The following is a 13,991-nucleotide window of genomic DNA, read 5'->3' on the forward strand; positions in this document are numbered from 1 at the left end:
AGCCGACGGGTTCGCGTTCTCTGGGGAGCCCTTGCCTCACTGCTCCCTCGCCCCCTTCCCGCCAGTGAGCAGGTGCTAAGCGGCTCCTCCCAGTAATAGCTGTGCACAGCTGAGGGCAGCTTCGGAAATTCTGAACAGGCTAGCAACTCAGGTATAATTCACATTTGATGCCCACAGCGCAAGGGATGAGGGAAGTTGCATTCGCAGGCTGTACGGTTATGAAAAGTCCCTCCAGCCTCCCCTCCCCAAATCTCACCGGAGCGGCGCGATCTCGTCCCCACCTTGAAGGGGCTTGCGCGTTCCTCCTCAAGTTTTGCAGCTGCAGCGAAGCGCTGTCGCCGGGCGAGTCTGTCGTTCTGCCAAAGCAGCGTCAGAGATTAAGCGGCGGTAGGCTCACCCAGTCTTCCTCCAAGTCTCCCAGAAGACATGCCGGGGAAACCCAGCGGAAAGGCTCCACCTCCTTTGTGATGTCACTGGAGAGTTCCCCATTGAGGTGCAACTCGCTTAGCTCTTGAAAACACAGCTGGTACTCAGAGTATTAGATGAAAAACCATAGCAATAGACGCGCTCGGGAAGTTAAACTAAAGGAGAAGAAAGGTCTGATGGATGCCAGTGTTTTCTTCTCCATCCCATCCTGAGGATATTCCCAAGCTTCCTCTCCAAGAAGCTCCTCGACTTTCACAGGCTGGATCTGCCTCCTGCTTTTGGGATAACAGCTTAGTGGTTTCTGCTGCCCCCACCTGTCTTCCAGGGGCACCTCACCTAGCATTCATCCTGTTACGTGGTTTGCTCCCCCCTCTGAATTGCACTTTAATTTGGAAAATGCTTGTGCAAGAGCCAGTTTGGTGTAGTGGTGATTAGGTTTTATATAATTACGTACACATATATTTCACATTTAGCATTTACACACACACACATATGCTTTTATTGTGTTTTCGTTGTTGTTTCCAATGTTTTACTGCCTTACCAACTATTTGTACTGTTTTTAAACCTTTACTATTGCAAACTCAACCTAACATGACTGAAATGTATCATAGGCTTGAAGCTAAATATAATGAGTAACGTTTTAAGTGTGCTTTAACATTTTAGGATAATTTTAATGCACAAAGGGGGGAATTGATAGAAGATTTTATATAATTACATTCACATATATTTTATATTTAGTATTTACACACGCACGCACACACATATATATTTAGTATTGAGGCATTTAGACTTTCATTAAGGATTCCTGAATCCTGTTTTATTCTTTTCTTCAAGTTTGTAAGCTTGAAGGCCTTTTTCACTAACCTTGATAGATAAGAAGCTGTACCCATAGAGGCAAGATAAGTTGTACATTCCAAGAAAAGTTTTTCTTAGGGAAAAGGTGTTTAGCTAACACTCAAGGAGCCCTAGGAAGGAAAAAAGAAAGTTCCTAATATGAAATGATAGCTGAGGTGGGAAATGGGTGACTGAGTAAAGCGTGGTATTCTAAAGGAGGGACTGAATGAAATGTATATATTGTGCCAAGAGGAGGGGGGTCAAGCACAGCTGCCCACCTAACAGCTTGAATAATAAAGAACTTAATTTCATGCAACTGTCTGTTGTCTCTTTGATGCCAGCTCAGAAATGAACTGGTAAGAAATAATTATAACAATGGTTAAGGCAACAGGCTAGAAGTCGAATTGACAATTTGGGGATTTGGGGATTAAAAAAGACAAAGAGGTTGGGGACAAGTTTAAGATGATAATTGCTCGATAGAAAGAAGGGAGTAAGGCATAAATGTATGTTTTTTCTTTTCCTTATTTCTTTTTTCTTTATTTCTTATTTTCTATCTTTGTCTTTGTTCCATATATTTTTACCACACTGAAAAACTCTAATAAAAATTTATATTAAAAAAAAGGGGGGGGAGACCATGTCAAACTACTTCTGAAAAACCTTGCCAAGAGTCCATGCGATCTCCAGGAGTCAAAAACTGAAGGCACACTTTATTAATTACTTATTTATTGTGCAAGCTTAATGCTACAGGCAAACCAAAAAGTTAAAAATGCTAACTGCAGCATAAAAGGGATTAAATCTATCTATACAACGCAAACACCAAAAATTACTGTGAATGACAAATTGACAGAAGACTGTAGAATAACAAAAGGAACTAGACAAGGCTGCCCTTTATCGGCATTATTATTTATATTAGTTTTAGAGGTCCTTAATAGAGATATTAGGGAAGATAAGCATATTAAGGGTCTAAAAATTAAACAAGAAGCCTTCAAATTAAGAGCATTCGCAGATGATCTATTACTTATATTACAAAACCCCTTAGAATCTATAGAACGACTAATGCAAAAATTGAAAGAATTTGGATCACTAGCAGGATTTAAATTAAATAAACAAAAAACAAAAATGTTAACAATAAATATACCATTAAACGACTTAGAAATGTTAGAGAAAAAAACAGGTTTTAAAAATGAAAAAAAGATAAAATACCTAGGAGTAGTTCTTACATCTAAAAATAGTGCATTATTTCAAAATAATTATAGTAAAGTATGGAAAGAAGTAAAACAAGATATGGATAGATGGGAGAAGTTGCAATTATCATTATTAGGAAGAATTTCTATAATTAAAATGAATATATTACCTAGAATGTTATTCTTATTTCAAACAATACCAATATTATTAACAGGAACAATGTTTAAACAACGGCAAAAAGATATTTCTAAATTCATCTGGCAAGGGAAGAAACCACGAAAATGCTAACTGCAGTGAACAATTCATGTTTTCAGTAAAAACTGATACCCTTATGGACTAGAAGAAATCTGGCAGGTATGCCTAGTTGGGACAAGGACCTTGTCCCTACCTTGAAGAAAAGCATATAGTCCTTCCAGGACCTCTCCCCCAATCTAGTAACAACAGAGGAAAATGATATTAAAAAGGATGACCTTTCCAGGCTAAGATTTTCTTCTACTTTGCTGATTACTGGGTTGTGGCAAAACAATGGCAGAGTAGCAAGAGGATATCTGCATAAGATAATATTGTCAAAGCCAAGAACTAACCCTGAGTCATTCCTTTTATTAGTCAAAGCAATAGGCATAAGCTTGTCAAGACTTATCAATTCCTTGAAATTTCTGGTAGTAAAAAGGAATCTGGAAAATCTTTAGGATCATCAAATCTTGTGATAACTCTTCTGTTCAAACTAGGAGCAAAAGCCATTTATCTAACCCAGTCACCTGATCCAATTTTTCCCCTTTTCTTCTCTTTCTGCCCACCCACCCTTTTTCCCACTTTTTAATCATTTTTACCAAAATGGGCTAGGAATCCTTTTGCATCTCTAGTCAAATGCATAGATAAGAAAGAAAAGCCCACCTCTCTCTTCTGTTTTGCCAGCCCATGCTCTCCTCTTATCCTTTTCTTGCCCTTTTCTTTTTTCTTTTCTTATCTCTATCCTTAACTGAAGTCATTCAGAAGAACTGCCAAGATGGCCAGTCAGCCCAGGTCTTCGCTTTCCCCCTCACTTGCCAGCATTTTGCTCATCTCAGAGAAAAACCTCTTTGAGACTTCTGAAGCCAGACTCTTCCCACTCACCCAAAAAATAGACTTAAGTCCAGCCAGTGTGACCTTCTTGCAGGCAGCTGCCTGTCATAATCCTCCACTGAATTAGACTTGGAGTACTGCTCCACGGAGGTTGCTGGGTGCTACAGTATTAGAGATGACCCAAAACCCTCCAAACCCTTGCCTTCTTAGACTTTAGAAACACAGCTTTACTGTGTCTACCCAGCCTCATCTGAACAATCAGATTCAAAATTAGACAAAGAGAGTAGCATTTGAACTTACCTGAGTCTCCAACTCCATGATTTTAGGAAGCCAAAGAGCATGAGTGAAACAGTAGTCATGTGGACCCTCTCTCTTCCCTGCCTTCCAACTGTTGGAGGATCCATCTAACACTGACTTTCAAGAACCAGAACTATGTGCCCAAGCTGACAAGGAAAGGCTATTCCTTTCCTTTCCCTTTCTCTCTTCAATTCAAACATTTTCTCTATTTATTTCTCCATAGCTGAAAACTATAGGAAGTGAATCACTTTGTTAAACTTCCTCTATTTCCTTTGCCATTCTCTGATCTCCTTGCCTTTATCTTACAGAATCCAGTCTTTTTCCCTCTGACTTAAATGTGTTACTGTCTTAATCTCTCATAGATCATTATCGCTTCTTATTTAATTGGTTCATATGCTAGCTTTAAATATTGATTTTCTGTATTTTCATAAATTCTCAAATGCTTGTTACTTGACTATAACATTAGTCTCAAATATTAGTTAATAAATTGATTGGTTATTAATCAACATTTACATTTTTGGATTTTGGGACATATAAGCCTATCTAATAACCTCCAGTGTAAAGTTGGCGCAGCCTATGCCGCCTGAATTAATTAAAACGTAAAAATACAAAATTGAAAATAATTTGAAGTAGTGCCATCCCTTGCACTATCACAGCCCTTCCTTCCACCTTTGGGAGATGAAATCATCTTATGGCCCAGATCACAGAAACAATAGCAAATAAATTGGTCAAAAAAGAAAATACAATATTCTGGATAGACGACTAGATAGTACTAGTTTGCTACAAATGGAGGGCTCTCTGCCAGTATCTCTAAAAAGATATTACAGAGGTTTCAAATTATATTTACAGATCACATGAGATTCTGTATCATAAAATTTCATGTCACCAGCCTGAAGTATAGATAAAGGCTGGATTTACACCTAATTTCCTGACTTGTACAGAGAATAAGGAACATGGGACAGCACAATACAGCAAACTGGAATTTAAAAATATAGCATATCTCCTTGGTTAGGCATTTTACCTGTTCCTAGAGAAATAGGCATTTTTGGGAGCAAAGGTTCCTGCTTCTCCAGCTTCTTGGGGATTTCAAGCATTAATCAGGGGGCTGATGGGGAATGGAACCCTCCTCTTTATCAGCTAGCCCATGGACTTCTGTCCTTTCTTTTAAAGGACTGAATCTTCTCCAACAGAGGAAGGCATTGGGGTAACTTGACAGTGTTAGCAATGGAGGCGAATATGTGTAGCTCAGGGTTGAACTGAGGAGTCCTTGGGGTTCTCTAAGCTTGGTTCTTTTCTTGCAAACGTTTCATTACCCGGCTAGGTAACATCTTCAGAGCACTAAAAGGAGCACTTGAAAAGAACCAAGCTCAGAGAACCCCAAGGACTCCACTTGACAGTGTGCCTGACAGCCATATCTCACTCAGGGATGAGGATTGCCTGCAGACTGGCAGGATGGTTACATTCACAAGAGCCTTAAAACGACATCCTTTCCAGCTTTCCATACAAACCATTTGCCATATAGCAATCTGCCCAACATTGACTGTGCCAGATGTTTTTGAAATGGAGAAGCTGGGAGTCTGGATCCCAAGGCAGACAACTCCCCATCCCAGTGTTAGTCATCAGTTGAAGAGCTAGTGGCTAGATTTGAGGAAACAGACTTGTTCTGGTGGCCAGAGATTGCACACACAAATCACTCTGGGGAGAAAGGGCAGCAACAGAAGCAACTCAGGAGGCTCTCTTGGGTGAGGGGGATGAAGTCAGGAAGTCGCCTCAGCATTGGGCCTATCGGATCTGGGTTACAAAATTCCAAAGGAGAACCAGATGACAGCACAGAGTTACAGTAGTTTTCTGTCTCTCTTTCCTGCCAACTAGCTGTATCTCTAGTCAGCACTTTTTCCCTGTGCCTTGGAGTCAGCATTGACTCCTGGCGACTGCCTGGATTAGTCCCTGCAGTTTTCTTGGCAAGGTTTTTCAGAAGTGGTTTGCCTTTACCTGCTTCCTAGGACTGAGAGGGGGACTGGCTCAAGGTCACCCAGCTGGCTTCATGCCTCAAGCAGGACTAGTCTCACAGTCTCCTGTTTTCTAGCCTGGTGCCTTAACCACTACACCAAACTGGCTCTCTCTAGTCAGCATGCTAGTAGCAAAAAATCAGGAGTCTGGTAGCCCCTTTTCCCACTAACACATTTTATTAAAAGGCATAAGCTTTTCCAATTCCATTTGATCTGATGAAGTGAGCTCAGCTTATGAAAGCTCATGCCTTTTAATAAAAGTGTTAGTCGGAAAAGGGGCTACCAGCTGTCAGCCCTTCAGGCTTTCTCAGAGGTTCAAAACCTGTCTTGCTTGAGGACTGGTTGAGGCAGACCTGAAACTGTTTCTCAGAAGACAACATGTGCCAGCCTTCCCAAGCAGCTCCCCTCAAAAGGTGTTGGATTTGAACAGCTTTTTCCCACAGGGTGTTCTGGCTGGGGAACATAGGAGTTGGAGCCCAAGATGTCTGAGGGACAGCAGGTCAAGGAAGGCTGATGGATGCAAATGGAAGGTTGAGGAAGACTGATGGATTAGAAGATGCATCAGGTGTTTGATTTCTTTAAACTCACAGGCCCCTCCCCCGCCGGGTCTGCAGCTATTGCAAGAGGAGCGGGGGAGGGGAAGAACTTCTCCTCAGGGCAGAATCTGATTTATCTCTTTCAAAATAGAGTGGAAAGTAGAAGGAGGTAAACCATAGCTTTCCCTCACACACACATCTATGGATATGTGTGTGTTTGTATGGATGTCTTTGTGTGTGGATGTATATATGTATGTGTGTGTAGCTTCATGTTTTTCTTTGGAACTCTAATTTCTCCTTCTCTTCAGGGTCTGTATGAATTCTATTCTATTCTATTCTATTCTATTCTATTCTATTCTATTCTATTCTATTCTATTCTATTCTATTCTATTCTTTATTTTATCCCTTATGGTAAAGCTGTTTATAAGAGCCAGTTTGGTGTAGTGGTTAAGGCACCAGGCTAGAAATTGGGAGGCCGTGAGTTCTAGTCCCGCTTTAGCCCGAAACCTTGGGCCAGTCCCTCCCTCTCAGCCCTCGGAAGGAGGCAAGGGCAAACCACTTCCAAAAAACTTGCCAAGAAAACTGCAGGGACTAGTCAAGTTACCAGGAGTCAATAACGACTCACACACACACACACACGCAGCTGTTTATACAATCTTAATTTGTAACATATTTTTCTGAATTTACAGGTAGTCCTCTTTTAGTGACCACAATTGGGGTCAGCAACTCAGTTGTTAAGCAAAGCAGTTGCTAAGTGAAACCATGACTGTACTTCACTTTCTTTACCACGATCTTACTTCAACTTTCCTTTGCTTTACATACCTGTGAAGGTTGTAAATGCAAGGACTGGTCGTAAAGTTACTTTTTCACCCCCATTAACTGTGAATGGTCTCTAAAAAAAGGCAGTCGCTAAATGGGGACTACTTGTATTATCAGTAATATTTAAGTAGAAAATAGAGTATGGGTTTTTAAAAAGGCATGTCTTTAAGAAAATGGAGGGCAGCATTTTATATTACCTAATGGTAGGCTGTGAGTTAGTGGTTTGCCCAGTTTGATGGCTGAGGAAGTATTTGAACAGAAGTTTCCTACTCCTTTGAGTCTTAAAATCTATCTATTCTATCCCACTGGCTATCCTCTAGGATACTTCAGGCATGTTTTTATTTTCAGATTCTGGAGAAGACAGACTGGGGGCCACCAATTTGCCTGTCTCAGCATAGTTTTTCCTTACATGTACCTCTATTCACACACCTCTGTTTTGTTTCTTATTACAGTACTGGAGTATACAGGATCAGATATTTTGTAGAAAAATAACTGAGATTGACTGCTACAAATTGGTTATTGGAAATAAATTTAAGAATCCATAGTCTTGACCTTTGTCCATTTTGTCAGTTTCAGCAGATCTAAGAGCAGCTCTGTGTGCCTGTGGGGGGGGGGGTGAATAGGTTTTTATTGATGCAAGTGCACATGGGGAAACCTTTTCATTAGAAATAAAGATGACTGCTGTCAGAATATCCAATCAGTTTCCCAGAGAGTTATGGAAAGAAAGTATCACTTTTCTGACTTCATCTTACTGTGAGACTTCATTTAATTGTTCTTCCAGTTAACTGGTCTTATCTGATCAGGATCACATGTTTACAAAAATAATATAATTGCCAGAATCCAATATAAGAAGTGTATCATGTCTACACATACAACATACTGTTTCACATTTCTTGCTCAGCAATCATTTGTACCACACTGTAAACTCTTAGAAACAGTTTGCATTATAATCAAAAAGGGTGTCAGATTCTGTGATGTAAATAAATAATATAAGCTAACACTTTGAATATAATCCCTTATTTTAGTATATAAATAGCTATTCAACTACCACTATCCTCATATAAAAATTCTCCAAAATAATGGAGAAGGGGAAAAATCCAACTATATCAGATAAGATACTGTGTGAATCTAGATTAGGATTTTATATTTTCAGTAACTCAGAGTAGATCAGTCTATCATATATCAACATTATCTATCTCACAGCAGATTGCATTAATGGATTAACAACACTTTTTCTGAATTAGTACTGTCTTTACTATATTCTTCCTGACTATGAAAGCAATGCTGTTCCTTCTCTTTTTTCAAATCCTGACTGAAAATCAGTTTTATGGTCAGGTTCAATCTAAAATCAACAGAACACGTATACAAGATGGATTGCCAATAAAGACAAGAAGGAACTTAACAAAGAATTTCAGAGGGACATTAGAAGAGACAAGGAGCAGTATTACAGCAACATATGTAAATACATTGAAAATAGAAACAATCATGATAAAATATGGAAAAACTTCCAAAAGTTTTCCAAACTCAGGAGATTCCAACTTCAAATTGGTGTGCTAAAGGATGCCAGTGGACAGGTGGTAACTAATTTAAATAAGAAGGAAGAAAAGAGGACAACCAGAAGATGGATAGACTTGATTACAGCAGTGAAGGGTACACTGTTAGAAGACCTAAAGGGCCAGGTTGGGGACACACTATAAGTCTGGATTATAGTTGCTAAGAGTCGCCAGCTTGATGGCATGTAATCAGTTAATCAACTCTGCTTTGAACTCAGTATTAATGTACACTGCTAACTGTATATAAATGTATGTTTGTATACATTTTAAACATGTTTGTTTTTTATTTATAATTTTGTTATTTATAATTTTAATTGAGAATGTGTCAGTATAAATATTGGTATATATTCTAAAACAAGCATTTAATAAGTTTATTTGGGTAGTTTCTCTTCGAATTAATTTTAAACAATAGATGTTGTACTGAGTTAACTGTTTTTCACCATAGTAATTCATTCTGCCCAAACAGCATATGAAGCAGTTGGATTCTTGCCCTGTACTTCTATTGTCATCATAGTTTTTGTTATAATTATTTGTTTACTGCAAATTATAGAAAACTCCTTGATTTGAAATGGATTTTCTATTATGTAATATCCCTGTAAAGGTCAACATGTATACTGAAACTATTGAATTGTGCCCAACATGTTTGAAATCAGATTATAATCAGTTTTAAACTACATTTTAAAAATTACATACAATTTAATATTTTATCAATTATTTTCAGCTTTTGCAGAAAGCCAATACAATAGAGTAATTAACAAAAATATGGATTAACTGGGTCATACCGCTGCCTTCTGATGACATCTCTCTCCCTCATCCTTACAGGCTGTTATGTCTGTTCAAGAATTTCAGTTCCAAGAGCCAGAGCCGGAACAAGATAAATTAAACAGTCCATTCTTCACTAATTCAGAAAGAAATGAATTAAATGATAATCCATCAAGGTAAGATTAAAAAATAAAAAAGTATTATGAAATTTTAGAATCTTCAGCAATCAAATGTGAGTGAATTCAAAATGGGTGTCATGATCCATACCATTAATGAACAGATTTCTTTCTCCCAAAGTTTGATTTTTAGCATAAAATTTACAAAAACCTAATCTTGCTTCTGTGAGGGAACATGTAGCAATAATAGCAGCTACATCCAACCTAAAATATTACTGATAGAGCAGTTTTGTGCTCAATGCAACTAAAATGACATTTTAGAGATGATGCACTTGCTGTGTTACATTGATCTGGTACATATGTGCTAATCTGTAATTTGAGTAACAGTCTAAACCATGGTCTATGGTTTACACTTTGCAATGGCTAGGTTCACACCACCAATTTATACTACAGATTATATTATGGCTTAGTATGTGATGGACTGGAATGGAGGAAGGGGGGTGAAAACGGTGCTCTCGTCTCCAGAGCAACGCTCGAGATAAGCGGAAGAAGCTGGCGTATCCCTAAACATTCCAGAAGATAGTGAATAGCTGTGCCTGGGAACTAGTGGTCAGTCTGAGAAGATTTCTGTAAACAGGCGCTGGCTAATAAACCTTGCTGATTGAACCTGCATGGTCTCCAGGAGTTCTTTGAGCTAGGCCTGACTGATTCCTCCGCTTATCTCTTGAGCGTTGCTCTGGAGACGAGAGCACCGTTTTCACCCCCCTTCCTCCATTCCAGTCCATCACATAGTATGATGCATGATTGCAGTTGGAATTATCATTCTTGTGCAATGTTGTCTACTTGGGCAATAGTGTTCTGTAATATATAATTTGGTGTCTTTCCAAATCCTCCTTGGGGATTCAAGAAATTGAAGATGTGCTGCATTCTACTCCCAGCTATGAGAATAAAAATAGGGTAAGCACTAACTACTACTCTATGCTTTTTGCGTGGAGCTAGAGAGAGGATGAATAAAAGAGCAGACACAGAACCTGAATAAGTTAGTATAAGAACTGAAAATAGAGCTGAATAAAATCCTAGAGCTGAAAAAGTTAAGATTTTTTTTTATTATGGATTGGAAGAATTGGTAATTTTTTCTTTTCATATCATAAAGAAAAGATAGTCCTTAAAATGTTCCCTCCTTTTAGTGGGATATGACAACATAAATCCCCTGGGTAATATACAATCTAATGAACTAGCTTAATTTAACCCCACTAAATATAGCTCTACATAATTCAAAGGAAATATATAGGATCAGGGCTAGGCTCTGGAAAAACAGATTAAAGAAAAGAAAATTGATAATGGAAAGAAATCATTTATGAATTTTAAAAATTGATTTAATTATTATATTGGGTCAGTACGTACATTTTGTTAATAAATAATAAAAAGTGAAAAGAACTGAAGAAGCAACATGAAAAATATATGAAATACTGTAACCCATTAGTATCCATTATTTAGGATATGGTAAAGTGAGATGGCTGTCAAACCAAATTTTCTTGGATTAGATGTGGCACGTGAGTTGCTTATAGATTCAAGAAACTTCATAATATTGTAATTTGCACGCTTTCTGTTATGAAGATAATTTTACTTGTGATAGAATCAGTTCTATTGTATCCCTATGCACAGAAACCAGTTAATCTACCACTATCATTTTTATACTGTAAGACATTTCAAAAGCCTTTATTTTTCTGAAAACATAGGAAAAATTCTCCCAAAACACCTCTACCCAATGCAAATATAAGTGGAGGAAGGCCAGATAGCAAAGCCTCAAATTATTTTATAGCCCTTGATGCAACTATTGAAAATCTTCAGGAAAGAACACAGCATCTAATTGACAAGATTAATGAAAACAGGAAGAAAGACCATGTACTCATGAACAGCTTCAGAGAAAGTCTTCTGTTGAAGGTAAAACAGGAACAAATCTGGTGGTGGTAAAATGCAGGAGTTTTGAGAAACAGGAAATAATTATTACATTCAATTTTACAAATTATTCCAAAGAGCTAGCTCCTAAAAGTGAGAGCCTAATTTTTCAAATACCCTGGAAAAAGTAAACTAAATTCACCATGAATGTATGCTGTACTTTCTACTCCTTTCCTAATCTTTGTTCGTAATACCTCCAACTGATTTTCTTTTGCTTGCCCTGAAATACTATTCTCACATGCCACTATTTACCTGTTATCACATGCTATTCTTAATAATCTTGTTACTTTGTCTTTTCCACATAAATTTAGTTAACTTTCATTCATTTTCTGAATTATCTTTCTGCTTTTAATCAAAGCAGTGGCAGCACCTAGCCAACTTGGGTGAACTTGAAAAAATTAAGCATGATCTGACCTGGTTAGAACTTGGAGAGGAAATCACCAGGAAATTATCTGGCTGTAGATCAGACTGGTAAATCTTAAAAAAATAGGCATATAAACATTTTCATATTCAAAATAGCTGCTTTGACTTTGGATGGGCTGTTCCAACCTAATGGGAAGTTTCTGATGTTGTTGTGGTATTCCCAAACTTGAAGCATCTCTTTTGAAGTTGGAACCTTCTGGAACTATTGGCAAGGTGAGAACTGCTCTTTCCAGTTTGAATTCAAAATGTTTCATATGCTATTTAAAAAAAAAATCCCAGCAGAAATTAGTAGCAATAACTACTTCTGTATTTTTGCCAAGAAAGCAACATGAACCCCCCACCTAAGAGTCAAGCTGAATTTGAGGGAGCTTACCTGTTTTTATGTTTTATTACCTGCTCCTAGAATATTTCTAGCCATTGTCACTCCTTCCCTTTCCCTCTACTTATTCCATCTGGTGCATTTCCTCCATTTTTAACCCCTTTCTTCTCCCAACTTACATATTTTGATATTTTGCTTTAAAGACTGTGTAATGTCTTAGAGAGCCATATGGGGCAAAAAGTGGGCTATCCCTCAAAACTGCAAATACATATAATTTCCATTAAAATGTATACTCTTTAAATATTCAAAGACAGAATATTAAATCAATAGTATTTCGCTCAATCTATTACAAATATATATTAAATATATATTAAAGGCTCTTGCTTTGTGTTTTGATGCTAATATTTCCTGTCAAAGGAACCTTAATCACAGCAAATCCATCTGTTTTTCTAATATATTTATTATTTTTAACTTCCTCCAGCTCGAGAAAAGATTCAAACACTGTTTTTATATAAATGCCCCCTCCTTTCCATAGGAAAGTTATAAACTTCAATAGGATATGAATTGCTTATTAGTTTGGACAACTTCAGAAATTATTTTAAAACTGGTTTCCCTTTAAGATTCTAGTATTACACACTGTGGCTTCTTTGTTAATATTCTGTATTCTTACAACTCAGTGTTATGGTCCAATAAAGTTGGACTTTGCTAAGCAGTATTTCCACAGTTTAAGTAATTTTCTTTATGAATTCTATATCTCACCTTTCCACCAAACATAATACAGTGGACAACAATATAGTAAAATATCCTTAACATTCAACAATTAAAAATAAAAATATGTAAAGAAATTGCAGCATTCTCTATTGTAGCTCAACATTGTAGTAAGCAGGAAAAACACATCACAACAGTAATGGTAAAAGCAGGAGAGCTGCAAGGGCAATTATACGCTCACTACAATATCGACCTGGATTCTAACTTAGTAACTATTAGAGCTATGCACACATCACAAAGGAATCAGAAAATGGCTTGCTTCGTCTTTGATCTGAGCTACTTCACCTCTCCTTAGGCAGCCTAGGTCCCCGGTGATCACCATATTGATGCCGAACTTAGTGCAAACACCTGATTGGCATAGCACACTGTAGCCCAGTGTCAAGCAATCTGCCAGTCTTGTGAATGTTTGAAGCATGCACAACCCAGTTGTTCCAGCTTGCTGTATTCTTCATACTTCCTCACCAGATTTGTCATTACATAAGCAATGTATAAACAGTTACTCAAACTGTCATTTATTACAAGTGGACATATTTATTACTATTTAGAACCAAAAGTAGGCAAAGAAGTCTGCCGAGTTCAGTTTAACTTTTTGTTTCTTTTTCTCCCCAAAAGGTTTCAAGCTTGGCAGAGAAATTGGAGGAAAGTGTATTTCCTGTTTATGATCATAATAACAAGCTTATTCAGGATAAGCTGCAAGAGCTTTCTGAGATCATGGAGAGGATCAGACAGATTGAAACTGAACTCAGGCAGGTCTGTCATACTGTGGAGATGATGTATAAAGACCTGTGTGGTCAGTCTGAACTGTGATTACATGGGAAAAAATAAAATAAGGGAGGGGGAAAGAATACGATAAAAAAGAAAAAAAAATCTGTGTGTCAGTAAGTAAACTAAAGCCTTTGAATTGCAAAATGGCACCCAAATCT

General features: G+C 37.7%; 1 protein-coding gene across 1 annotated transcript; it reads left to right on the forward strand.

The window, feature by feature from the left end:
• Positions 1-9,543: 9,543 nt before the first annotated feature.
• On the forward strand, positions 9,544-13,875 carry SYCE2 (synaptonemal complex central element protein 2). The gene is made up of 3 exons (XM_007432100.4): positions 9,544-9,659; positions 11,339-11,543; positions 13,681-13,875. The coding sequence occupies exons 1-3, from the start codon at positions 9,550-9,552 to the stop codon at positions 13,873-13,875; spliced, it is 510 nt and encodes a 169-aa protein (XP_007432162.3). The 5' UTR covers positions 9,544-9,549.
• Positions 13,876-13,991: the final 116 nt, after the last annotated feature.

This window comes from Python bivittatus, unplaced genomic scaffold (assembly GCF_059951505.1).
Source record: "Python bivittatus isolate LINGU-HERP-01145 unplaced genomic scaffold, Pbiv_v1 ctg000220_np1212, whole genome shotgun sequence".
NCBI lineage: Eukaryota > Metazoa > Chordata > Lepidosauria > Squamata > Pythonidae > Python > Python bivittatus.

What these genes read in the sequence shown, in the direction of transcription:
- SYCE2 (XM_007432100.4), top strand. Translation starts at nt 9,550, where the DNA reads ATGTCTGTTCAAGAATTTCAGTTCCAAGAGCCAGAGCCGGAACAAGAT. An exon ending in TTAAATGATAATCCATCAAG is followed by an intron (nt 9,660 to 11,338) that starts GTAAGATTAAAA and finishes CTGAAAACATAG; the next exon opens with GAAAAATTCTCCCAAAACAC. An exon ending in GAGAAAGTCTTCTGTTGAAG is followed by an intron (nt 11,544 to 13,680) that starts GTAAAACAGGAA and finishes TCTCCCCAAAAG; the next exon opens with GTTTCAAGCTTGGCAGAGAA.